Source organism: Lepus europaeus, chromosome 5 (genome assembly GCF_033115175.1).
Source record: "Lepus europaeus isolate LE1 chromosome 5, mLepTim1.pri, whole genome shotgun sequence".
NCBI classification, from domain to species: domain Eukaryota; kingdom Metazoa; phylum Chordata; class Mammalia; order Lagomorpha; family Leporidae; genus Lepus; species Lepus europaeus.
In genome coordinates this window covers 40,127,139-40,153,295 of record NC_084831.1, presented here as the reverse complement: position 1 = coordinate 40,153,295, position 26,157 = coordinate 40,127,139, and the positions used below count along the sequence as shown (strand labels likewise).

Sequence of the window (26,157 nt, the reverse complement as noted above, 5' to 3'; positions counted from 1 at the left end):
GAGCAGAGATCTGATTCCCGGCCAGGCCCATTTTATAGAGTTGGTTTATCACTTTCCAAAAGCTTGGCAGTTGGGTCTGTCAAGGCTCCCTGGTGCCTCGGGGATGAGTTAGAGAGCGCCCATGGGATGCAGGACGCCTTCGTTAAAGACAGTTCTGCTGCCTCACTTAATTGGCTAAGAGATGGCTCATTTGCATCTGCAGGTTTATGGCTTGATGCAGGAGTGCCTGTTCACCACCCCAGGCAGACGCACTGTTCCCGATGATGGCGTGGGAAGGCCGTTTGATTGATGTTAGCACGTCTGCTTCATTCACAGGAGTGGCAGTGGTCAGAGAGGTCAGGGCCGCCACTCCACACACTTCTGCTGTCCGGGGAAGCATCAGCTGGGGAGAAGTCTGTGACCTTGGCCAAAATGCATCCCTTCTCTGGGCTTCAGCAGGGTGGTGATGGAGGACCAGATGCTTCTACATATCTGCAAGCTCCAGATCTCGTGGGTTTTTTTTTTTTAATATTTTATTTATTTATTTGGAAGTCAGAGGGTTACACAGAGAGAAGAAAGGCAGAGAGAGAGAGAGAGAGAGGTCTTTCATCCTATGGTTCACTCCCCAATTGGCCACAATGACCAGAGCTGCGCAGATTCGAAGCCAGGAGCCAGGAGCTTCTTGTGGGTCTCCCACGTGGGTACAGGGGCCCAAAGACTTGGGCCATCTTCTACTGCTTTCCCAGGCCCTAGTAGAGAGCTGGATCGGAAGAGGAACACCCAGGACTAGAACCAGCGCCCATATGGGAAGCCGGCGCTTCAGGCCAGGGTGTTAATCCACTGCACCACAGCGCTGGCTCCAAGATCTGGTGTTTTGAGAACCTCAGGATTAAAAGAGCTCTTCAGAGGTGATTTCGTACTGGAGTCACACTGCCCTCCCCCCGCACCCCCCTAGTGAGAGAGCGTATGTGGATCTCGCTCATTGTGAGAGTTGGAGAGAATCTCTAACCACAGGCATTAATCCTGTGGTTAAAACAGGTCAGAGAGGCCGGCACCGTGGCTCACTATGCTAATCCTCCGTCTTGTGGCGCCGGCATACCGGGTTCTAGTCCCAGTCGGGGCACCGGATTCTGTCCCGGTTGCCCCTCTTCCAGGCCAGCTCTCTGCTGTGGCCAGGGAGTGCAGTGGAGGATGGCCCAAGTGCTTGGGCCCTGCACCCCATGGGAGACCAGGAGAAGCACCTGGCTCCTGGCTTCGGATCAGCACAATGCACTGGCCGCAGCGGCCATTGGAGGGTGAACCAAAAGGAAGACCTTTCTCTCTGTCTCTCTCTCTCACTGTCCACTCTGCCTGTCAAAAAATAAAAAATAAATTAAAAAAAAAAAAAACAGGTCAGAGGAGCAGCAAAGAACCTATAAATCATGAGGATTCAGTACTTAAAGGGTGAAAAAAGGCACTAAAGGCTCAGAGCTGAGAGCTTCCAGGTGCCTTAGAGGTCCTCAAGGTCAGCCCCTCCCAAAGCCACACTGCCTTCCACAGCACGGCTTGCACGGCTTGGTGGGCCCTGCCAAGCCTTTATGGGTTGGGGGTGGGGGGAGTTCAGAGTTCAAGTGTGTTTGAGAAGTGCACAGTTAACAAACTTGAACATGTCCCTTTTACAATAAGACTTCAGAAGTTTGAATATGCTAGAATTTACTAGCAAATTCTTGAGATATAGTCGGGAATCTCAAGAAGGCAATGTAGCACTTTGTGTTTCCTACAGGTGAGTATCATGGTCCACACCCTGCATGGCCAATGTTAGGGTACATAAAACACATTTTGGGAAATGCATCGCCAAGAACTCTGCCCATTGACCCAGTGGCCTGACAAGTACTCATGCACTCATCCCATTTAATCCTCACAACTCTGTGAAGGAGGGTCTCAGGTCTTTCTGCTTGCAGATAATAGCATCTACTCAAACTAGCTTGAGAACGGGAGGAAAGAGAGTAGGAGAGAGTTAGGGGAGGGAGGGAGGCAGACGCTGAGAGCTCTGGGGTGTTAAACAGAGCCAGACCTCACAGGACCTGATGGAATCACTGGGCACAGGCTGCATGTGGGCAGCCATGTCTCTGCCTCTCTCCCATGCCCTGACTTCCGTTCTCTCAGCATCTCCCTTCAGACCTGCAGTTACTTAAGTCTCAGAGAAGTTCAAAATCTTAGGTTCACGGCCTGTGAGGAGCTGGCGGGGATGTAGGTCTGTCTGGGCTAGCCTGAGCCCTTCCCTGGCAAACTGCATTCCCCCAACAGCCAGCACCAGGTAGACCAGGCTCTGGGAGCAGAACAAAGACAGGCCTGCCCCAGGCGTCTGGCTGGGCTGGGGGAGATGGTTCAGCAGACCAGACAGGAGGAACTGTAGAGAAGGAGTGCACATCGTGGTAAGAACATGGCCTTGGGGGTCAGGTCAGATTTCAGGTCCTGCTCTGCCACCTACCTGCTGTATGACCTTGAGTAAATCGCACAGCCTACTGTGCTTCATTTCTCCAACCTGCAAATGGGGACGCTGTAAAGGGTTACCAGGCTTTTGTAAGATAACGCACACTGCAAGTTCTGCATAAGGATGTGCTCCGGCTTCTTCCGCATTCAAAAAGCTTGTATTCCCATGTAGGAAGGCTACTCAGGAGATTCCCCAGGTCTCATCAGGTAAGCTTATAATAATAAGATTTGCACCTATGCTCTGGTATTTATAGTAAAACAGGAACGGTACACTGTAGCATTTAGTAGCAATCGATGGCCACTGTACCATGACAGATAACCCTCTTTATGCTGAAGAGTAGCAACACTTATTAACCAGGCTACTGTCTATGGTATTTGGCTGTAGTTGTGGCAAGGGCACGCAAGGCCTATAATACAGTTTATAGCAATGATATGTAGCAGCTGGAGTACCTTCTACTGTAGCTATCTATCACCATCCTAGCTATTAGATGATATAACAGCAGATAACAATTTTTACATTATTGTGTGTAAGAAAGACACACAGCAACAGTAGCCCTACTGTCCATGGTGCCCCAGCTATGTTTGCCTCTCTTCCCCTTCAGGTCTTAGGTTTAAAGCCACTCCAACAAAGGCCTTCTCAGACTCTGCAGTCAGTCCCCACTACACTCCTTTGGGGCACCCTGTACTGTGCTTTCACGGCCTTTGGCCTAATTTCTAGTCCTGTCTTCATTCATATGAATATTTAGCATGTGTCTCCACCTTTAGACTGTAAATCCCATGAAGCCAGAACTTGGTCGACCTTGTTCTCTGATCCCTAGTGCCTGTCACGGTGCCTGGCAGCGAATGAGCCCTTGATGGATATTTTCTGAATGAATGGATGAACTCAGCAGCAGTGTTCAGTGAGTGTGCTGTAGCTCAGAGCTGCAACCCCCATGCAGAGGAACAGCCCCCAGCCCTAAGCCTGGCCCTGTGTGGCTTGCTCACCTTGGCTGCGGTAGTCGCCTGTCACTGTGCCATCAATCTGATATGATTTGACAGGCTCTGGGTCCTCAGCCACACCTTCTCACTGCACATACGTTTAAAAGCACTTAAAAACCACATCAGATCATCGAACAGCCCTGTAAGAAAAGAAAGCCAGTTTCTATTACATCCACTTGTGCAAAAGGGAAACTGAGACTGAGGCAAGGAGCCGGGTTCAATGCCACAGGATGCAACCCAGTGACTGCATACTCCCCAACACCACCTTTGCTTTCCAAGCTGTGGGTGGACACAGAGAATTGGGGGCTCACTCTCCCCACACCCTCCTGAGCCTTCTTGTTTGTCCATGGGCAAAACACTTTTCTCGCCTAGCCTCGGTTCCTCCTGCCCTCTTCAAAGAGGAACGTGGGGTGGGAAGACACGACGCATCCTTTAGTGGAAGCTCTGGGGAGAGGCGCTTTCAGGAGCCGTTTGGCAACAAAGCGAACGCACCTCGAGGACGTTACACTTGGTGAGATGAGCCACAGCAGAAGGCAAACACCATATGAGTCCAAGTATATGAGGTCCCTAAAGTTGTCAGAGTCCTAGAGACAGAGTGTAGAAGGCGCTGACCAGAGCTGAGGGAGGTATGAGGGGCAAGTTCTTGTTTAATGAGTACAGAGTTTCGATTTCACAAGATGAGAAGAGACGAGTTTTTAAGGTGGATGGTGGTGACGCATGCTGGCACCGCATTAGGAATGTATTTAATGCCATTGAACCGTGCACTTAAAACCAGTTAAGATGGAAAATTTCACTCTGCGGTGCCATTTTATCACAACGTAAGAAGGCAAGTGGTAGGGCTACTGTCTTTGCAATGAGAGCATTTTCGGAGGTCTGGGGAGGTCTAGGGCCCAGGGCACTTGAGGGATGACATGTTGTAACTTCAGGTATGGCGGAGGTGAGGAGCTGCAAGGCCTTTGGGGTGGGTGGGTAGATGGGCTGAGTCAGCCTAGAATCGGTTAGTCACTCCTCGCATCTCCCCGGAGACATGGCCACACATGTGCGTTACGGCATTTGCACTCTCTGCCGCCTCCTCCTACCCATCACTCCCAGGGAAGACAGCCCCCATCCCCGCCCCCACGAGAACCCCACCACTCTGTAAGGCACGCGTTGACGTGTATTTGAAAAACTGACTTTCCATCTCCTTTTGACAACGTGGAACTCTGGTTGGGTTTGCATTTCTTAATTAGGTGCTTGTCATTGTGTATTCCATGGAGCCACGTATAAGTAAACAGTCCTAGACCTTTGAATAAATTTATTGGTTTTATTTATGTTTCTGGGCATAAAAGTCTATAATTACCAGGTACAGCCTCAGTATAACTGGTATTTAATGACAATTACTTTTTGTTACCATAGAAATGAGTCCAAAGTAGTTACCCATAATTTCTCATTTCCCAAACCTCACACATGCTGAATTGCAATATTACCATAGTAATGGCCTATTAGTCATCATAAAATACGCAGTTACCCAAAAGATAGCAGGATGCTGCGAAATTTCTCATCAGAAAAGCTCCTTGCTTCTCGGGCATGGGGAGGTGGGGGTGGGGGGAGGAGCAGCCCGCTGGGTGGTGCAGGAAGGATTCTGCTTTCCAGCCCGGCCCTGTAGGCCCCAGGGCATAGGCACAACCCGCAGACCCTCACCAGCGCCCTGCCCCGTCTCTCGGCCCTGGCGGTCCTTCCGTAGCAAAGGATGCTTCCGTGCAGGAAATCCAGTTTAACTAAGGTTTGTTGAGGGCCTGCGAGGTGTCAGGCCCTGTGCTGGGCCTTGGGGAAGCAGAAGGAAATCAGAGGCTGCCCTTGCCAGTGAGAAGCCAGAGTTGGTGCAGGAAACACGGTGTGATGCTCCACCAAGCGCTCGTACGTGAGTGCCTACCCAGTGGATACTGTAGGCACCACCTCAGTAATCCACACGGAAGCAACGGCATAGCCCCGTTCCCATAGAGAAGGAAACTGAGGCACGCAGGCACCCAGGAACTCGCCCCAGCCTCCCCAGCAGGAAGGGTCAGAGCAGGTTTACGAGCCTCCAGGCAGCCCCCTAGGTTTTCCCCTTGTGCTGCGTTGTCTGCCGCAGCAGGACTTGCTTCCAGATAGTGGGCACCAGACACAAAAGGGAGTAAGAGGAGACCTGTGCAGCAAAACGTGACTGAAGGCAGCAGGGGGGAGCGGCCAAGGGCAGCACCTCCCCCACACACTCACAGCTAACTGCCCTGCCTTGTCCACTGCTGCGTGCGGAGGAGGAAGCGCCGTAACTGGGCAAAACAGAACAGAACAGGGCATCAGCTATGTACGGTGGGAAACACGAGCCCGTGTGCTATGTATTCTGTGACAGTGCAGAAGCACAGAACCTGCGTGCTTCTTATGGAGCCAGAAACAGAAAACAAAAGTTCACAATTAGCGTTGCCCCCGTGGAGAGATCTGCCGGCCCCTCCTCACACCGTGCCACCTTCCCCACCCCAGTCACCTCTCTCCCCTGGTAGCCTTGTCACTGCACCAACAAGAGCCATTCGCTCAGGTGACCCTGCAGGGGCCACGCCCCCTCTGCTTGTCCACCGTCAGGCGTGGTAGTTCCGGCGCTGATGCCAGCTCTGACCGTTAGAGCACTTGATCTTCAGGCTACCCCTCGACTCTGCCCTCTGCAGGACCATTGGGGTCCAGCCCCTCTTTTACTTGACAACCCTCCAGCTGTTTGAAAATCATGTGTCCCCTCTCCACCCCCACGCCCCACTCTCACTGCAGCCACTGCCAGTTCCTAATCTCGTGCTGAACAACACCCCCTCCCCCAAAAGTCCTTCAGCTTCTCACATGCAGCGTGACATGCGTGATCTCCCCGTCCCGCCTGCTGTCCTTTGGCCACGCTCCAGATGTTTGTCATTGCATGTCTTTGAGGCACGGTGCCCAGCACCGAACAATCGTGATGATGGCAATGATGAGGATGGTGACAGCCAGCGTCACGGAACCTCGGGACCTGCAGCTACTCCCGGCATTTTGCATATTTCATTCTCAGAACGACCGTGTCACTCTTCTCATTTCACAAGTGAGGAAACTGAGACCCGGGCTGCTTCTGTGACTCCCTCAAGTTCACAGAGCTAATTAGTGGAGGAGGAGGAGGAAGGGACTATCACAGGTTTCTTCCTGGGGACCAGCCTTCCTCGGCTACAGCCCACACGCAACTGGCTGTCTGACATTGAGCTCTCCTCAACCTAATTCCTTAACTACACATTCCCACTCACATTTCTGCTAAGTCACAACTCCCCCATCTTCTCTCAGGGACTTACAAGAAGCCCGTGGCATAAGCAGGGCAGGACTCATTCTCTCTCTGAGTCACAGAGAGGGGAAGTAACTTGCTCAAGGTCACACAGCGAGTGAGCCACAAAGTTCAGACGCAGCCCTGGTGACAGCAGGGACTAGACAGACCCTTACCTCCCAGAGCTTCTCTCCTGCTTTACGTAACCTGAGTGATGTTTCTATGGAGGCTGAAAGGACACTGGGGCTGGCAGTGTAATCAGGTGTCTAACCCACAAGCACACGCCGCCAAAACCAATTATTCAAATGAGTGTTCCAGCCAGGTTCCACGGCAAAGGCCAGATGGCTAGATGTCTGTGGAGGCAGCTCCCGTCTCTGTCCCTGCAAGCAGCTGAATAGCGTTTCAAAGTTAGAGTTGATAGCAAGTTGGTTTTAATAATTGATTCTACAGTGAAGACAGGCCTCGGAGGAGACAGTAACCCAGAATTAGTGGCAGGGGAGTCTGGAGGAGCAAAACAATGTGATAGAATCAAGAACTTCATCATTTCTGGCCTTAGTTCCTAAACCACTGCTTGAGTAGTGCCGACTTGCCGTGAAGTCCTCCAGTGGCCCCCCAGTGGCTTGCACCGTGTCCCTGAGCTCCCTTCTCAGTCCCAGCCCCCCACTGCTCACCTGACCCCTTCCTGTACCCACCCCATGCTGTCTTCTTGCCCTCGTAACCTCTTTCCAATGTCCTGAAACACTCTGCTGTTGCTTACCTCTGTGCTGGCAGCCTGCCGCTGCAGCAGAAGCCTCTCAACTAAACTGCTTCTTTCCCTCTCTCCGTCCCGTCCCTTCCTGTCCTCTCCCTTCCTGCTTTCTCCCCCCTCCCATTCTTTCTTCCCTCAAACATTCACCTGGCACAGGCTCGGTACCATGATGAGAGCTTGGCCCTGATGCTTTCCCTGAAGGAGTTCACAGTCTGGAGGGGAGGCAAGTGCACTGGTTGGGGGGAGGGACCCCCGGGGTTCCTGGGCTGTGGAGTCACAGAGGAGGCACCCGTAACCCAGCTGGGAGGGTTAGGACATGGAAATTCAGGGAAAATGTCCTGCACAGAGTGTTGCATGAGATAAGTCTGGAAGGACTGGTGGAAGTTAACCAGGAAAAGACGAGAAGAGCAGCCTGCCCTAAAGCAAAGAATGACAGTAGTAATGGCAACCCTGATAACACTAACAATATGAAATAATTGAAGAAGCTTCCAGCCACTCTTCATGTGAGTTTTATGTGTATTATCTTCACCGGAGTTGCGTGGGGGTAGAATTAACCACACTCTTGCTCTCACTTTCATCCCGTCTCTACCAATTTAGAGGGAGACACATGGATCAGAAAGATGGAAGTCAAAATATTACCTTTATTATTGATAAGAACAAGATTTGGAAGGTATGGCCACTCTCTGTGGCTGGAATTGGCCTCCCTTTTCTTTGCCCCAAAATTCATTCAACTTCTGTAGCAGTCGTAGGTAGAGCAGGTAAGGAGTTGCCTCCCTGGAAGCACACTGTGCCAGAGAGGTCCCAGATCCAAAACCCTCACACCAGGAGGGGCCAGGCTCAACAGGTGCTGCTCCTTTGCTTGAGCTGACCTCTTGGATAAGGTCCATCCTCTTCTTTGGGAAGAGGGAGCAAGTGAGTGGAGGATTAGAGTATTCTGCTTCCTGCTGGGATTGAAAGCAATGGAAGCTTCCACCAGCAGTCCCATGAACGCACAGGGTAGGTTCTCCCAGAATCCTCATGTCACAGAGGAGGAAGCTGGTGCAGAGAGAGAGAAGGAATCACTTGTCCAAGATCCCATCACCAGTGGCAGGAGATCCAAGAGTCTCACCTGGAGAACTGTGCCTTGCTGCATGGACCCTGAGTGATCAGGGATGCATGGGAATGCCGAGGGTGGTGTGGCTAGTGTATGTGATCAGGGCCACAGTCCACATAAAGCATAAGGTCCATGTACTGCACAGAGGCACCGACCGAGAGGGCAGATGGAAGCGGAGGAGCTGCCCTGGCTTGCTAAGCCTTGGGTCCCATGATGTCCTAGCTGTGTGTGGGGTACAACTGTGGGGTGACACAGTGTAAGAAGAAGTGTCAGGGGGCCAGCGCTGTGGTGTAGTGGGCCCTTGCATTGCACCTGCACCCGCATGGGAGACCCAGAAGAAGCTCCAGGCTCCTGGCTTCGGATTGGCCCAGCTCTGGCAGTTGCAGCCATTTGGAGAGTGAACCAACGGATGGAAGTCCTCTCTCTCTGTGTCTCCCTCTCTCTGTCTGTGACTCTGCCTCTCAAATAAATAAATAAAATATATTTTTAAAAATATCAGGATAAACGGGGACCCCCAAGTAGCATGCTGCAATCAGACCTTGAGAACAGATAAAAGTTTGTGTCATATTTACTCGAACTAGGCGGCATACCCAGCATTTTACGTATGTGATCTCATTTAGTCCTCAAAGCAAAATCCCCAGTGTTCAGATTGGAGCCGGAGCACAGAGAGTTTCTGCCCCCAAAGAGGAGAGTATACCCAGGCAGCTGGCTCTGGGTCTGCACTGGGGCTCAGGGCCTCGGAGCTGGGTGCCAGGGGCTTGCTAGCTCCTAGATCTAGTGAAGACTTAAGGGACTTTTCTTCCTCTTTGTGTTTCCTCTGCCCTCCTTCACTTAAATTGAAACAGGTCGGCACCACGACTCGCCTGGCTAATCCTCCACCTGCGGCGCCAGCACCCCAGGTTCTAGTCCCGGTTGGGGCGCCAGAGTCTGTCCCAGTTGTTCCTCTTCCAGTCCAGCTCTCTGCTGTGGCCCGGGAGGGCAGTGGAGGATGGCCCAAGTGTGCTTGGGGCCCTGCACCCACATGAGAGACCAGGAGGAAGCGCCTGGCTCCTGGCTTCAGATCGGTGCAGCGCTCTGGCCATAGCAGACATGGTGGGTGAACCAACGGAAGCAAGACTTTTCTCTCTGTCTCTCTCTCTCACTAACTCTGCCTGTCAGAAAGAAAGAAAGAAAGAAAGAAAGAAAGAAAGAAAGAAAGAAAGAAAGAAAGAAAGAAAGAAAGAAAGAAAGAAATTGAAACAGCTAATTCCTGGCCTCGAGGACCAATGAGTTCCTTTGGATGATGTCCTCCCTCGGACCGTTTTAAAGAGGCAAACTCCTTGTCAGTGCCCTTACAGAGAGGAAAGTAGCCCACTGGCTCCGGGGTGGACTCCAGCATGATCCCTGCAGTGCTGCGTGGTCTTGGCAACCCCCTCTGCCCTCCTAGCCTCGACTTCCCTACCTTTGAAACACAGAGATCGGGTGTGACACTCTCACGCCCTTCCTGTTGGTGACTGGCTCCAAGAATGGGTTCAAGTTGCAACGCTGGACACCCCCTGAGCTCAGTGTCTGTTGATGTCAGGAGACAGGAAGGGCAGAGGATGCATCCCCGGGGTGCGTGCTCCGCGGGCACGGGAGATCACCTGAACAAAGCTTCACTGAGTCCAGTAGGAATAAATCTGGGACAGGGTTGGATGTGTCCCTTTTCCAAATGCGCTCTGAGCACCCTTCCCACTAATCTTACCACTTTACCAAAAAGCCTACCTTTAAAGGTTGAAGACCTTGCTGAATTTTGGAGGTGGGAAACTCGAGTGTTAATCCTGGCTTTGTTATGAACCTTGGGCACATGCAGGGTTGCCTCATAAGGACACGTGGTTTGCACACTGCACAGAGGTTCCTGGTCAAGGGGCCAACAGGGTCTGCCACTCAGCTCCCAACCCAAAGTCTGGTCAGAGCAAGCAACATCATTTTGTATTTCGCACACCCAGAAAGAGCACCTGTTTGTAACTTGTCACTTGGAGGGCTGTACCTCTTGTCAATTTGCTTTACGGTATCTTTCATTCTAGTTCCTTATTTGAGACTTATTTTCCCCACTTAAAACACAAGGGTGAGGAGCGGCATTGTGGCACAGTGGGTTAAGCCACTGCCTCCAACACCAGCATCCCATAGGAGCATGCTCCACTTCTGATCCAGCTTCCTACTAGTGTGCCAAGGAAAGCAGCGGAAGAGCTTGGCCCAGGGACTTGGGCCCCTGCCACCCACATGGGAGACATGAATGGGGTTCCAGGCTTCCAGCTGCTACCTGGCCCAGTCCCAGCCATTCCACCACTTGGATGGAAAATCTCTCTGTTTCTCTCTGTGTCTCTCTCTCTCCCTCTGTAACTCTGCCTTTCAAATAAATAAATAAATCTTTAAAAGGACTGTGCCTCCCTCCCCCCAGCACTCCCCTCCCCTACTTCACATGAGGCACAGCCCTTGTGTTGGGCTCTGACCCGACTCCTGGGACTGTCAGGAGAGAGTAAAATGACACTGAGAACATGGGCTTTCAAGTCAGCCAGTCTGGGTCCGAGTCCTGCCTCTGCCCTTGTCCTCGCTGCACCGTGGATAAACACTGATCCTCCTGGGGCTCTGTCTGCTTGTACAGCTCAACGAAGAGCAGGCTGTGGCCCACACCCTGTCTGGCCCTGAAGACTCAGTGGTGAGAGAAGGAGATTCTGTCTCTGCACTCCTGGCACTTTCAGGTCTATGAGCAAAGCAGGTGCATTTACCCAAGGTCACAAAGCTACTCTGTGGCAGATACAGGACTCAAACCCAACTCCTTCTGACTTTGAAGATTAGGTTCTTATCTGGGCTGCTGTCTGTCTTCACAGCCCTGGTCACAGTTATCTCCTTGTCGTGTTGCCCTAAAGAAAAATGCATTAGGAGTCTTGGTGGTGACGACCGGAAGCAGATGTGTTATGATTATTCCTTGGGTTTGGGACAAAGGACGTCGCCTTCTGCTTTCCATCCGTACCACAGCAGAGCCCAGTCCACCTGCTGAGCACTTTGCAGTGCTTGCTGATGACAGATTGTCTGGCGTTCTGACACTGTCCAATCAATAGAGCTGGAAGGTGCCTCAGGCCAAGGGCAATTGAATCCCAACCTTTTAGTGACATTAAATAAAGCAATATTTATTTTGCTTTTGGTGCAAATATACTTAATCCAATCCAGCTCATTGGCAATGCTGAAAAACTGCTGTGTTTGGGGGACAATTGCACATGTGCCCCATACGTCTTTGCTTGTCAATGCCACGGCTCCCAGGAGTACGCAGATCCTGGCGCTCAGGACGAGATTGATCTGGAGCCGCCAAGCTGCCTTTTTCTCTGTCCTTTAAAGGAGATGAAAAGGAAATCATAAGGAGGGGAAGTGGAATCATTGCTCTCATTCTGGCTGCTATTATTGCAACAAGGCTGAGGCATGATGACCTTCATGAGACGGAGCTATTTATTTGCCATTTTTATAGCATCCTCTGGAACCGCTGTATCTCTGCCACTGGGCAAAGGAGGAAGAGACCTGGACAAGGAGAGCAGACAGATGAGTGACTTAGTGTGCTCTTCATGGCTTACACAGTCTCAGAGATGGCTGGGGGTGACCTCAAGGGCATTAACAAGACATGGGTTCAAATCCCAGTTCTATATCCAAGTCGTTGTCAAGCGACCTTTTCAAGGTCAAATCTTTCTGTGATTTTATATTATCGTTTATAAAGTTAAGGTGAATAATATATACCACACTTGATTATTGTGAATGTGTCTAGTATTTAACTTGTAGTTAAATTGTTTTCAAAATAATTTGTCTGCAAGTACTTACCTAACCCTGTTTGCAAATCTGCAGGGCATTCATTCATCCATTTATGCACCTGTTCACTCATTTGTTTGGTCAATAAATTGAAGCTTCTCTGCACCCTGGGTATGGTAGATAATGTTGGAGAGGGGGTGGACAAGATGATTGAAACATTGTCCTTGCCCACAGGGAGCTCAGAGTTTGAAAGAAGAAAGTAAAGATATTCAAGAGGCCGGCACCGCGGCTCAATAGGCTGATCCTCTCCCTGTGGCATCGGCACACCAGATTCTAGCCCCCGTCGGGGTGCCGGATTCTGTCCCAGTTGCCCCTCTTCCAGTCTAGCTCTCTGCTGTGGCCCGGGGAGTGCAGTGGGGGATGGCCCAAGTGCTTGGGCCCTGCACTCACATGGGAGACCAGGGGAAGCACCTGGCTCCTGCCTTCAGATCAGCGTGGTACGCCAGCCGCAGCGCGCCAGTCACAGCGGCCATTGGAGGGTGAACCAATGGTAAAGGAAAATCTTTCTCTCTGTCTCTCTCTCTCTCTCTCACTGTCCACTCTGCCTGTCCAAAAAAAAAAAAAAAAAAAAATACTCAACAGTACCTTCTACTCAAGGGAAAGAAATGATATACATTAAGCAGTCACATACAGATCTTCCTCCACACATATGCTTTTCCGATAATGGTCCTAAATATTCTGTCATCAGTGGCCTCCATTCTTGTCAGAATATAGGCCTTAATTTTCACTTCATACAGCAGTTTTATGGTAAAAATAACAAGATAGAGAGGCCAGCATTGTGGCGTAGCGAGTTAAGCCACTGTCTACAGGGCCAGCATCCCATATGGACACCAATTCAATTCCTGGCTGCTCTACTTCTGATCTAGCTCCCTGCTAATGCTCCTGGGAAGGAAACAGAAGATGGCCTAAGTGCTTGTGCTCCTGCACCTATGTGGAAGACCTGGAAGAAGCTCCTGGCTCCTGGATTTAGACCAGACCAGACCAGGCTTTGCAGCCATTTTATCTATTATCTATCTATCTATCTATCATCTATCTATCTCTCTGTCTTTCCTTCTATCTCTGTAACTCTGCCTTTCAAATAAATAAAATAAATCTTTAAAAAAACAGCATAGAAAGATCATCAGGGGGCCAGAGATCCAGAGCAGGAGCCTGGGATTTCATACTCAGTGACTCTAGCTGTCCATCATAGGCCTGACAGCCAGGCAGCTTAAGGTCACCCTGTCTATTCCTCTGTCTTTAGACACCTGTTTCTTGACCTCTAAAGAGAAAAAGCCTGCACCAATCTGGTCTCCTGGAACTTATAGCCAGTTATGAACACAAGCATTCCAAATATGTATAATTTCTGACCATTCTTGCTTACCTAACTTGGCACATACCTTCCACCCACCATGCTGGGAAGGTGCGTGTCTTGACTCTTAACAAACTCCCATCTGGGTCCCACACACATCTCAAATGTTGAAATGCATGTGTTTAGCATACAGTGACTGATAATCTTTGACAAGTTGGCATTTCTTTTTAAAACCATATCAATCCTTTTTCTAGAATATATTACTTCCTTTGTGTTTTAATTAAACATTTTTGGGAAATACATGCTTTCTATTCTGGGGCTAAAGCCTGTAATTCTGTTGATGTTTTAAGATCAACAGATGAGCAATCCAGAAGAGACCTCCGTGAGTGAGGTTTGACCACTTCATTTTACAAAGAAAAGCTCGGAGCCTGGGGCTGGGGGCGGGGGGGACTTTCCCAAGTTGACACAGACGATGGAGGTGTCTAGATGTCTCCTAGCCAGGGCCCCACATTTTTCCTAAGATGTCTTTTTCAGAAAATAGCCATCTACTGTAGCTGATTTCCACTGGATGAGTTCTTCAAAAGCCAGCTTAGGAAGTGCCCGTGCAGGTGCTCCTCGCTGATGAGTCTCACAGGTGCTGTGGCTGAGGGTGGAAGTTGCCTTTGAACCTCCAGTGCACTCTGCTCTCATCAGCAGCTTGGATGAAGGAGCCTACCTTTCAGGATCTCTCCCCTCTAACACTTTCCCTTCAGTTTTAAGCCCCACTTTCTTTGAAACAAGGAAGCTTCTTGGAAGCAGTGTGGCTCAGTGGGAAGATCACAGGGCCCAGGGCCATTACTCTTGGTTTCTAGTCCATGCCATGTAAGCGCCGGTTATGTGGCAGCCAGGGATCAGGTTGCCTAAACCCCTCCTTGAAGAATGGAGTCCCCCGGTGTGGCTGGCTGCTTGTGAGAACAACATCATACAAGGCAGGAAATATTCACACGATAACCATCTACTGCGACCCAAGCTCTTTGCCAGGCAGCAGGGATGATGCCAACACGAATAAGATGTCCTTCTGCTCTTGAGGGAGTCATAGGCCAGTGGGGAAGACAGAATCAACAGTGACTGCATCTTGTTATAGCCATTCTGATGGAGGAGCCATGGAAGCTTCCAGAGCCGAGGAGAAGTACCCACCCCTGCATTTGCAGGGAGTGCAAACGATGCACTTCATAGAGGAGGGGGGACAGTCTAGATGGTTTCTCCCTAGTTGTCAGCACTGCCGCCATCTTTGCTGCCTATGGTTTGCTCAGGTTCACTCTGTGCTGAGGACTCTGTGGGGCCCCTTACATACATTAGTTGATGTACGCCATCCGGAAGGTCAGGCTTATTATCCTCATTATCGTGTGATAAAACAGAAGCCCAGAGGGGCATTTAAAAGAGAAATTTTGAAAAGGTCACATAGCTGGTGAGGAGTATAGCCAAAATTTAAACCTCGCTTTGGGTCCCAAAGCCCCCAGACTCCATCAGAGAGCCTCATTGCTCCATGCAACTCCATGGGGTGAGGCTGAAACGGTTGCGGGAAATCGCCTGGGAGTCACATTTCAGCCAAAGAGGAAGAAGAATTCCTTGCTGGAGCTGTCCGAGAATGAGATAAGTTACCTGGGGAGGTGGTGAGCTTCAGGTCTCAGAAGTGTCCTGGAGCAAGCTGGTGACCTGGCCAAGACCTTGCTGAGGGCAAAGGGGAGGCTTGGAATCAAGCATCTCGAGGATACAGTTATTTATAATTAAGTCCTATTATTAAGGACAATGTTTCTTTTCAAGGTTATAGATAGTAGTGGAGCTGGCACTGGTGACTGCCTTTGTTTAGTAACCAGACCAGCCCCTGAGAAAAGGACGCCACAGGGCTTAGCTGGAGTGTTCTGTACTCATCCCATAGGAGCACGTGGTTAGGGAAGCATCAGCTAAGTTAACAAGGACTGATTTCAGCCACTTACGCCAAAAGCACATTTACAAGGAAGGGACTTAGAGAATCAAGCAGAAGCTTGAAAACCAGTTACTAGCACAGCACTGACGAGCAGAAATCGCCTTTGTCCCACAGCAGCACTCCTGCACCACACATCCCACCACCAGCCCCACCCAGTCCCAAATCTGAGCCTTGGGCAGGGCTCGCTGTTGCCTGAGCCTGGGTTCCTGCTCTTGCTCTTGCTGCTAACTCACAAAAACGGAGGATCCGGCTGCCACGGAGTTAAACAAGGCACCACCATGCTTGCAGGATCTGGCAATGATGGAGGAGCAAGCTCACCCCACCCCACTCCCATCTAACGCAAGGTTGGATCCCGGGACACTCCCCAGGGAATACAGATAAGGGCTTACTGCAGTAAGCACAACATGAATTTAAATTCAGTTGTGCCCATTTCCCGGACTAGAGCAAGATGCACCCGGACCACTGCTGCTGTCCACTCCAGCCTCCTATAGACTGAAAAACTGTTAGTCTATGCCATACATACAGGACAGAGTATAAAATAATAATAAAATACAATAAAAATGACAATGCAAAATTTTAAGCTACTATTATATATACCAGGGGCTGTGCATTGTCTCATTTAAGCCTTACAGCCCGGACCTGAATAATGAAAGAGGAAGCCTGGGAGAATGTCTTCTCTCTCCTGTTAGACTTTATATTTCTCAAGGGCAGAGAACGCCTCTTATCAATCACTCTCTTCCAGTAGCAGCACCCTAGAACTTGGTGGATAGAAGATTCTCAATGAGGCTGTGATGAATGCTGTATTTAATTCTTGTCTCATCCTTGTTCCCTAAACCAGTCTTCCTTCCTCAGTTTGCTCATGCATTGTCAAAGGCAGAGGGTTTGACTTGAGTTGTTTGTTCCTGAGAAGAGTGTGGGCGTTAAAGCCAGAGAGTGCTGCATCTGAAGCCTGCTCCACCACGTGCCAACAAAATGACCTTGGGAAGGCTGCAGATGAGTTGGTCTGTGGGTCTCAGTCTGTCCTTAATCCCTCAACAGTAGCAGTGTTGCAGACAGCAGTATTTAAGAACTGCCTAGCTAAGCCTGTAGATCAAGACCCTAATCATAGCACTGAATATTTCTGGTTTAAAAAAAAAATATTTGTTTGAAAGGAGAGAGAGACAGAGAGCCCATCCATTGGTTCACATCCCAAATGCCTGTAACAGCTAGGGCTAGGCTGGGCTGAAACCAGGAGCCAGGAGCTCAATCCAGATCTCCCATGTGGGTGAAAGGAGCCCAACACTTGAGCCATCACCTTTGCCTCCCTGGGTGTGCATTAGTAGGAAGCAGGAAACATGAAGGAAGCCAGGACTTGAACCCAGGCACTTCAATGTGAGACACAGGTACATTCCAACTGGGGGTTTAATGTCTCTCCCACCACCACCACCACAAATGTTTCCTTTTTGAAAGAAAATTTGGTGTAGTCAGAGTACAGAATAAGGAATGAAATTGGTAAGATTCTGGACTCTGAGAATCAAGTTGACCTCAGCTCAAATTCTGATTCCACCACAATGTAGCTCTGTGATCTTGGAGAAAATTGTTTAAAATGTCCAAGCCTTTGTTTTCTCATCTGTAAAGTAGTGACATGGATTTTTTTTTAATGGAATAAAAGTGATGAAATTAAAGAGCATAGGAGGCCGGCGCCGTGGCTCACTAGGCTAATCCTCCACCTGCGGCACCAGCACACCGGGTTCTAGTCCCGGTCGGGGTGCCGGATTCTGTCCCGGTTGCCCTTCTTCCAAGCCAGCTCTCTGCTGTGGCCAGGGAGTGCAGTGGAGGATGGCCCAAGTCCTTGGGCCCTGCATCCGCATGGAAGACCAAGAGAAGCACCTGGCTCCTGGCTTCGGACCAGCGCGATGTGCTGGCCACCCCGTGCCGGCTGGGGCGGCCGTTGGGGGGTGAACCAATGGCAAAAGGAAGACCTTTCTCTCTGTCTCTCTCTCTCTCTCACTGTCCACTCTGCCTGAAAAAAAAAAAAAAAGAGCATAGGAAGCACTCATTAAATGTGAGTTATAGCTGCACAGTTCAGAAAGAAAAGATGGCAGGAACTGCAGCAAAAGCCTAAAAATAGTTAACTTTTGGAGATAGGAAGGGTTGCTACCCTTTTTTCCCTTTTCTACTTTCAATAACATGGACTATTTTTCACTTTACAAAAGATTATACAGTCAGTCCTCTTACCAAGTAACTCTTCTTTTGGGAAACTATTCTAAGGGAAAATTATGAAATATGGAAAAACTTTAGGAATCAGAGTATTCAATAGTCCATTTTGAGAATGGTGTAACATTGAAAACAACATAAATTGCCACAGTGGGGAAATATCCAAGGAAAAAACGGGGTGAGGTGGGGTGGGGGGAGGGTACAGACAATGGGATAATGTCATATTTCAACACTGTTATAGTGGTAGATAAAAAGAGTTTCATATCAAAGAAACATGCACATATTATAATGGCAAATGAAAAAGGGACCCATTTGCAAGTTCAAGGTCAAGAAGTAACTTGCCTGGTCAGGAGGGTAAACTTCAAGATCCCTGTGTTTAGCAGAGAGAATGATTGGTGGCTCAGCATCACCGCTATCATGGAAATCCTGGAACAGGGGGACACTGTTCTGGGAGCTCCTCTCCAGTGGGGATGGAGGTAGGGAGGATACAGTTCACAGGGGAAGAGACTCTTAAATATCCTGTGAAAACTTAGACCTGGAGAGAGCAAGAGACTTGCCCAAGGTCACGTAGTCAGCCAGCAGTGGATTTCAGGACCTGCTCTCAGGGATTTTTCCATTGCATGCCGTGGGGCATTGTCCCACTCACCAGGTCAGCCTGGCCCCAGGAAGGTTGAGGGGCTCAGCTGGGCTCTACTGAGAATCCGAATGTGGAGCCAAAGAATATTCCTGGGAATTCCACATCATGGTCTCTGGTTCCCTCCAGGGCACAAGCAACACTGGGATGAAGAAATGTGGTTCTCCTAGTCCTCCCAGGGGACCAAGGAAAGAGGAACTTATAAGGAGGAAGCTGGTGTGGGGGAAGGGGGTTGTCCTCATTAGCTCTCCAGACCTCCCAGTGCTGATTGAAGGAAACATACACACACGACTGAGGCACTTGAATGCAAGTCCATGCCTCCATTTTCCAGGGGTTCCGGATTCTTTGATCTTTCACTGTGTGTTTGTTTTACCATGTGGAGAGACAGCCAGAAAGTGAAGGCCTCTTTCCTTCCTCACTGTGTGCTCAAGGAGTTGGTTTCCTGCAACAGAAGGTGAGCTTGTGAGCTCTATCTAGTGCACAGCTCCTGACCTGCACACTGGGGAGTTCTGTTCAAGTGGAGGGAGGGAGATGGGGAGAGAAGAAAGCAAGGAGAGATGGATTATGCCCTTTAGGACCTGCCACTTCTTTGAGACCAGAAACATAAGGGAGAAGACAACCCAGGTGAGACTCAGAGGCTCTGAGCTCTGGACGGAGAGCTCAGACAATCTAAGTTCCAACTCCAGTTGCAATACCTCTACAGGGGGAAGATGCCAGGGTGAAAGGCTGAATACTTAAAGGACAGTCCAAGCAGAATGTCCAACTGCTCTATATAACTGTCACAGTCCATCATAGGTTGTAGCCCAGGGCCTGGCTGATCGCTGATCCTGACTGATCACTGCTGTTATGAGGCACAGGGACTATGAGCTCAAGGTCTGCGTGCAGCCAGACACCATGGGCATCAGTCTTGGCAGCACCTCTGTGCTTGAGCAAGCTATTGGTAACCTCTCCATGCCTCAGTTCCCATCTGCAAGATGGGAACAATGATGGCACCTCTCCCATGGGGTTGTTGTCAGGACTGACTTCAAGTATTAATACTTTGTACTCAGTTCTTGGGACAAAATAATGTCAGTACGTGTCCTGTGAACTATGTTCCCGTGATTGTGATGGGAACCTTCTTGTGACCTGAGTATAGGACTATCAGTGTTCTTGCTGTGCTACCAACAAGAAGCCAGCATCGGCACTTGGTGGATGTAAACATAGCAATGCAAAGACAAAGTAACAGAACTCTGCCAGGCATTTAAAGCCCTTCACATTTCACCCCATCTCCCTGTACAAGTTCACCGTCTCCAACCTGTGACCACGGAGTCTATGACTCAGTCAAACCCCAATCCTGGCTGGTTTCATAATTCCTTTGTTTTCTTCCATCCTCAATGACTGACAAAATTCCACCCTTCGAGAAGATCCAACTTAAATAGCTTCTCCTCAATGAGGCCCTTCTGCACCAGTCTCCAGGAGCATGAGTGATTCTCTCCAGGCTCCCATCGTGCTATTTTAAGTGATGGTGAAACTATTATTATTTCCACCTGCCTCTCCGCACGCCAGCCATCTCAAAGGAGAGATGGGTCCTCTGGGAAGCCCTTCATTTTGCTGAGCAGGATGATAGGCAGGAGTGCAGGTTTTGTGAGCTGAGAGGGGTTAAACTCTACTGCTCAAGGAAACAGAGAAAATCACGGATGGTGCGGTGGTGGGGATTAGAATAGTGGGACAGAGGGTCAGAGAAGAAAATGAGGAACAATCTAGGACAGAGAGAGTGCCGAGAAGGTGAGAAGGCTGTGGCTGCTATCAGTTTTGAATCTGGCTGAAAATCTGCAAAGAGCAGAAATTTATTTTATGAGTAATGGATAGCCATTGGATGAATCATGATCATGAATGGAAAATAGTGAGACCTGTGGGATGCATTCTGGAGACAAGAGGAGAAGGATTGGAGAGCAGGGGAGTGGTGATTTGAATTATGAGTAAGCACAGTTCTGAAAGTTGTACCTCAACCCGGGCTGGCCTAGGGAGGACCTGCAGTGTTTTAAGGTCCAGGGGATGGAGGCTTTGGGACAGAGCCCTGGGGGAAGTGTTGAGGGAGAGGAGAATTGGATGCCATAATTACACTTGCCCTGGTGAAGTTAGCTCATGTGCCCAAGTATTTTAGAGAAGGTGGTCAGAGTGGGCATCAGGATGGTGATGTTTGAACAAAAATTTGAAATTAAGTGAGAGAATGAGTCACTCAGATTTCCAGGGGAAAAGGAGCCTAGGCAGAGGGGAACAGTGCAAAGCTCCTGAGGCAGGAAGCGCCTAGTGTGTTGGAGAAATAGCAAGGAGACCAGCGGAAGAAGAGGGATAGTGGTAGGAGCTGAAGTTGGGGAGTTAAGACAGCATATCACATGGGAACATGTAACCTTTGGTAAGGACTTGCGTGTTTCTGCTGCGTGTGAAATGGAACCATGTAAGAGAGGAGGGACATGCTCTAAATTATGTGTTAAGAGAATAATCCTGGCTGTTGTAAGGAAGATGGAGAGATGTATGGTGCCATGGGAGGAGGTGGAGATGGAAACATGAGGACCAGACAAGCAATCAGACAGTACTCTGCACCTTAGTCCAATCTCAGGATGGTATTGATGGAAGTGATGCAAATGTGTTGATATATTTTCAAAGCCAATGTAATGAAGTAGCTACAGGTGTGAAACCAAGAGAAGCAAGGGGGACTTCAGTGATTTTGGCCTGGTCATTTCTTTCCAGTGCACTGTGTAGAAGGCATGCCTGTATCCATGGGTCACCTGGAGTGGGAGTGCTCTGCAGAAATACCCGTATTTTTTAACCTCTCTATGGCTCAGTTTCTTTCATAACAAGGGAATGATCACAGAGCTCGTAGGGTTAGCACTGAATAAATTAATACATGCAAAGTGCTTGGAACTATGTCTGGAAAACAGTAACTGCTATATACATGACATACTTGCATATCCTGTTCCTAACTGTATTTCAGCAAATGAGACACTGAGCTTTTCATGTCTATACTGACTCTTATTTTGGATCCTATCTAGATGCTCTCTTATGGGGTTTGACCTGAATCGGCACTGGCTGGATCCCTCTCCATGGGCCCACCCAACCCTGCATGGGGTGAAGCAGCTCATTGTCCAGATGTACAACGACCCAGTGAGTAACTGAATGCCCCCAGCTGCTGCTGGTTTTATAGCCTGGTCTGGGAAAGGAAAGTATTTTGTTGGGAAGTCCATTAGGATGAAAATAAAGAATACAAGCTCCAAACCAGGGAAGGGGTGGGTCTGCTCTTTGCTGAACTTGATAGACCCAAGTGCCTTCTCCCTGACCCCTCACAAATCCTGGGTTCCATTGTGGAGATTTTGTGGGATGAAGGAAATATACTGATGCATACCTATCTGTCAGAGCTCTTTGTTTACAGCTAAAGAAACACAACTTAAACTGGTATAAGCATATAGGGAATTTATTAGATAAATAGCACGAGCATGCTGTATAACTAAAAACCATGGACTGATCACCTCCATGTGCAGAGAACATAATGGCCAAGTGTCTCAGCTAGGGGTTCTCACCACCACCATGACTTCTTCCCGTTTTCCACTTCTACTTCCAAAAGGACAATGATTGGCCTAGGTTGGAGGATGTGTCCTCCTTTGGGCAAGTCAACCCTGGCCCAAGAGCTGACTTGCCTCGATGGGCCCTCCTGGTTGGAGCTGGAAGACGAGGTGGCACCTATTCCTGATAAGAGGGTCTACTATTCCAGAAGAAAGGAGCACGAGGCAGGCAGAACAGTGCGTGTCCATATCAAGTTCATTCAGAGGGAAGACGTTTTTGTTTGTAAGAAATAGAAGGCAATGGGATTTCAAAACATGGAGAAAGGGGGAAGACCATAATCATTCGATCTCTGAAGAGCTATGGGAGAGAAGGTAGGATAGATCTTTTTTGGGTATGCTATATAAGAAGAAGGGCCTATGGAGAAATAGGACTTCTTAACCATTAGAGCTGCCTGAGCATGGAGTAGGTGCATGAGCTAGGAGCTTTGCTTTACTGAAAGTGTTCACTTGAAGCTAAATGACAGTCTGTGAAAAATGGTGCATAGCTCTGGCCTCAGAATCAGCCCTTAAGGCATTCGGATCTGGCTGAAGAGCCCATAAGAGTAGTTTAGGCATGGAAAGCCAAGACACTCTGAAAAAAAAAAAGAAGACCTAAATGAAAGATCTCTGTGAGTGAGATCCCAGTGGAAAGAATGGGGCCATCAAAGAAGGAGGTACCTTTCTCTGAAGGGAGGAGAGAACTTCCACTTTGACTATGACCCTGTTGGAATAAGATCGAAGTCAGTGAACCCTAAAGGCTTCCATAGCCTTGGCAACTCATGACTAGAGCCTAGGGAGATTACTGACGCCATGAACAGGAGTGTCAAATTGTTAAGTCAACAACAGGAGTCACTGTGCACTTACTCCTCATGTAGGATCTCTGTCCTTAATGTGCTGTACATTGTGATTTAATGATATAACTAGTACTGAAACAGTATTTTTACACTTTGTGTTTCTGTGTGGGTGCAAACTGATGAAATCTTTACTTAGTATATACTGAATCGATCTTCGGTATATAAAGATAATTGAAAATGAAGAAAAAAACTTGGTTTTAAATTGGAGATTGCATAGAAAATTAATCAATTTTTTAAACTTTTATTTAATGAATATAAATTTCCAAAGTACTGCTTATGAATTACAATGGCTTCCCCCCCATAAATTCCCTCCCACCCGCAACCCTCCCCCCTCCCGCTCCCTCTCCCCTTCCATTCACATCAAGATTCATTTTCAATTCTCTTTATATACAGAAGATCAGTTTAGTATATATTAAGTAAAGATTTCAACAGTTTGCCCTCACATAGCAACACAAAGTGAAAAAATACTGTTTCAGTACTAGTTATAGCATTACTTCACATTGGACAACACATTAAAGACAGAGATCCTACATGATATTTTTAAAAATTAATTAATTTTCTATGCAATTTCCAATTTAAAACCAAGAAGATTAATCAATTTTTTAAAAATATCATGTAGGATCTCTGTCCTTAATGTGCTGTCCAATGTGAAGTAATGCTATAACTAGTACTCCAACAGTATTTTTCACTTTGTGTTGCTATGTGGGTGCAAACTGTTGAAATCTTTACTTAATATATACTAAACTGATCTTCTGTATATAAAGAGAATTGAAAATGAATCTTGATGTGAATGGAAGGGGAGAGGGAGCGGGAGAGGGGAGGGTTGTGGGGGGGGAATTTATGGGGGGGGAGCCATTGTAATCCATAAGCAGTACTTTGGAAATTTATATTCATTAAATAAAAGTTTAAAATATATAAATAAATAAAATAAAAAAAAGAAAAATGGTGCATAGAGGAGACGCAATTGTTTGGAAGACATTCTAGAAATTACATCTGCGTCTCTTTCAACTTTGATCATTGATTTTTTATGATCTCTTGACTGCTATCAGTGACAGATGGTGATTGTTAAGACAGCAAAGGTCCCAGAGTTGGGGGTACTTCACCAAGGTACCAATGTACCTTGAAGATGCCAATAAGATATCCTGAATTACAGAGCAACTGCTAAATCAGACAGAAATGTATGCTTGAAAAACAAATGTAATTATTACAGCAAGGATTACTGAAAAAGCAAATCCTTGGGTGCAGTGTGACTATCTTAGTGATGTAACTCAACAGTTACCTGAATCCTCCTGTGTGGATTTTGTCTTCCCACATCCTTTTGTAGCCCACTTTCTGTGTCAGGGCTTGCACAGCAATTTCTTGATCACATTTGCTGCCTTCTCCATCTCATCCTCTTTTGTCTACAAAAGAAGGTGTTGTACCAAGTCCCTTTATTACCCTAAACTCTCCACACCTTCCTGTTCAGTTTGCTTTGTACAGAGACTCTGCTTCTGGTTTTCTTAGGGAGTATCCATCGTCTGCTGAATGCAGACTCAAGACCACTTGTTAACTGCAGATTTCCTGATAGAATGACCATTCCTTTTTTCTGCTATCCCCCTCTCAAAGAGAACAGCCCCTACAGTTTTTTTTTATCTAATTGGTAATAGTTATTCAATGAATGTTTGAACTGAACTATATTGAACATGGCAAGTCCTATTATGCAAAATGTAACCTGATTTATAGATACACAACAGCTATTTACAGAAAAGACTGTGAGGTATGTTAAAAAGCAGATATGGACCAGGAGGAGTGACAGAATCTAAGCCATTGAACCACTGAGTACGGTGGTGTTTTAGGTGAACCCCAAAAGAGAGAGTTAGGGGAATGGGAAGACAGAGGAGGGACCCAAGGAGAGGCTGTCAGGATTGTTGGAGAGGAATAGGCTCCAGCCAGCCATTGCCATCAGTAATTACAAATTATTGATTTGCTTACAAACAACTGGGCAGTCAATCACATTGCAAAATGCAGATTAGACAAGACTGGATTATGGAGATATTAGGAAGTTATTGGTGCCAGGAGTAAATTGATCAACAGCTAGTTGTATCTTAATAAGTACACCTTGGATGCTGAACCAGTTGTGTGAGCCATTTTCTTCCAGAAAGTTAATTGCTTTATGCCTAAGGCAAGGAGGTACGGCACTAGAATAGGAATCAAGATAACCCGGAGTAGGAATTCAGCTCCCTCTCTCCTCATGCAATCTTTTCCTTCTTTGCTTATTTACTTCCTTCTTTATTTGAAAGGTAGAATTACAGAGAAAGAGAGAGAAAGAGAGAGAGAGAGAGAGAGAGAGAGAGAGATCTTCCATTCATTGGTTTAATCCCCAAATGGCCACAACAGCAGGTGCTGGGCCCAGGCCAAAGCCAGGAGCCTAAACTCTGTCCAGGTCTCCCACGTGGGTGCAGGGGCCCAAGCACTTGGGCCACCCTCTGCTGCTTTCCCAGGAACATTAGCAGGGAACTGAAAAGGAAATGGAGCAACTGGGACTTGAATGGCTCATATGGGATGCAAGCATTGCAAGAAGCAGCTTAATCTGCTGCACCACAACACTGTGCCTCCCTATGATTTTTTAATAGAGAAATATTCAGTACATTAACATTATCTGTAGTCATCCTACTGTGCAATAGAACCTCAGAAGTTCTTAACTCCTATCCAGCTATTAACCAAGTTCCCGTTAATCAAACTTTCCCCACCTCTCCCACCTCACTTCCATCCCAGACTCTAGTAACCATTATTATATTTTAATTTCTAAGAGATCACCTATTTTTTAGACACCACATATGAGTAAAGTCATATGATGTTTGTCTTATTTCAATTCACATAATGACCTCGAGCTCCATATATGTTGTTGCAAATGACAAGATTTCATCCTTTTTGTGGTTGAGTAAATTCCATTGTGTGTATGTACCACATTTTCTTTATCCATTCATCAATAGATGGACACTAGATAGCATGCTAAGTCATGGTTAGCTTTGGTCCACTGTTGTTTTGTTTTATTTTAACTAATTCAGTCTTAAAATACCCCCTAATCTCAAATTTGCCCCAAAGCTGCAGCTTATGTATTATTCAGAATGGATAAGGAAAGTGCCTGAAAAGGGATAATCTGTTCATACAAGCCTCTTCCTATGCCTCTGGTAGGCTCAGACTCCCTATCCTGTGATCACAAAGGCCATGATGCTGGATCTTATCTGGAGCCCTCAGCTCACCACAATGAGTGCAACATGTGGGTAGGACCAAGG

General features: G+C 48.0%; 1 protein-coding gene across 1 annotated transcript in view; it reads left to right on the top strand.

Annotated features, from left to right (window-relative positions):
- AGBL4 (AGBL carboxypeptidase 4) overlaps nt 1-26,157 on the top strand; it is a 1,345,014-nt gene that overhangs the window by 1,212,084 nt on the left and 106,773 nt on the right. Inside the window, exon 9 of the mRNA XM_062190079.1 lies at nt 21,483-21,594. Within this exon, the coding sequence (XP_062046063.1) occupies nt 21,483-21,594 (112 nt within the window). The remainder of the gene's footprint in view (nt 1-21,482; nt 21,595-26,157) is intronic.